The following is a 1,346-nucleotide window of genomic DNA, read 5'->3' as shown; positions in this document are numbered from 1 at the left end:
GGAAGAGGCTCGTCTTCCGTACTATACACATACGTGAGAGGTCGATCGTTGATCGTAGCCTCAATTTCACACAAGAGAGAGTTCGTAATTCATCGTCCGTGACGATGCTTCTACCGAGAATCTTTCTGAGGCATTCTTTCGTTACGCCTATCATCCTTTCCCAGAATCCCCCGAACCAAGGGGCTCGTTTGGGAATGAATGTCCCTCTGATTCAATTGTTCGCCATATATCTCGCGACGATCGGCGAATTGACGATTTCTTCTATCTCTACGCAAGATTTTAGAAAGTATGACCCGTTGTCACTGATCAGTTCATGCGGTAACGATCTACGCGAAACGAATCTCCGGAATGCTCGAATAAACGCGGCAGGTGTCATATTAATGACTGATTCGAGATGGACTGCTCGCGTGGTGGCGCATGTAAACAGACAAATGTAACGTTTATGGCGCTTGTCAGACGTGCCTCTGACCCAAATTTCGCCGGAATAATCTACTCCGGTAACAGTAAAGGGCGGAGCATCCGTAACGCGCGAAACTGGAAGTGGTGGTGGTATAGGTCTACAGTAGGCGGAGCCTCGTACTATAGCGCACGTAACACATTTCCTGAGAACTGATTTTACGACTTGTCTAATTTTCGGTATCCAGTACCTTTGCCTGATAGCAGTAACAGTCCCGCCGATTCTTAAATGTTTACACCTCCTGTGGTGAAACAACACGATCAAACGCGTAATATGGTGATCTGGTAAAAGAATGGGAAATTTGGCATCGTAGGGTAAAGACGAATTTTGCACACGACTGCCGCATCGAATAAGTCCCCTGTCATCGATAAAGATTTTCAGTTGTTTGACCAGGTTACCGCGTTTGAGTTTCTGGTCTGTCAATTGATTCAATTCAGATTTAAAGTATGTTTTCTGTAAGTCCATGACCCATTTGTTTTCTGCAGTTTTTATCTCATCGGCGGTGAGTTCCCCACTAACCCGATCGGCCGGATTCCTCAGATTATGTAAATATCTGAGGAGATAAGCGGTAACACGGACGAGTTCGGTCAACGATCCATATTTTTCCGGATCAATGATCTTTAAGATACCCGCTTTTTCTAACTGTTCGTGTTGTATCGACATGGTAGTCTCGTCGACAGATTCATCAGTTTTAATTTCGTTTTCGGCTTGAAATCGCGAGACTGGCCAATCGCCGACTTTCAACCAGTCGGGCCCGTGCCACCATAGTGTTGAGTTGGCCAGTTGGTGAGTGGTTATACCGCGTGTTAGTAGATCCGCTGGATTATCTTGAGTCGGTACGTAATTCAATTCCACATCGAGATTGTCTAGCTTCAAGGAGTTTATCTCG

General features: G+C 45.7%; 1 protein-coding gene across 1 annotated transcript; it reads right to left on the bottom strand.

Moving 5' to 3' along the window:
- Positions 1–211: 211 nt before the first annotated feature.
- Positions 212–1,120, bottom strand: LOC141905073 (uncharacterized). The gene has a single exon (XM_074793851.1). It carries the CDS (start codon positions 1,118–1,120, stop codon positions 212–214), a length of 909 nt encoding a protein of 302 aa, XP_074649952.1.
- Between the last annotated feature and the right edge of the window lie 226 nt (positions 1,121–1,346).

The sequence above is a fragment of the Tubulanus polymorphus genome, chromosome 1, assembly GCF_964204645.1.
Source record: "Tubulanus polymorphus chromosome 1, tnTubPoly1.2, whole genome shotgun sequence".
Taxonomy (NCBI): domain Eukaryota; kingdom Metazoa; phylum Nemertea; class Palaeonemertea; order Tubulaniformes; family Tubulanidae; genus Tubulanus; species Tubulanus polymorphus.
Note: the sequence above shows the minus strand (reverse complement) of the source record. Positions and strands in the feature narration are given on the sequence as shown.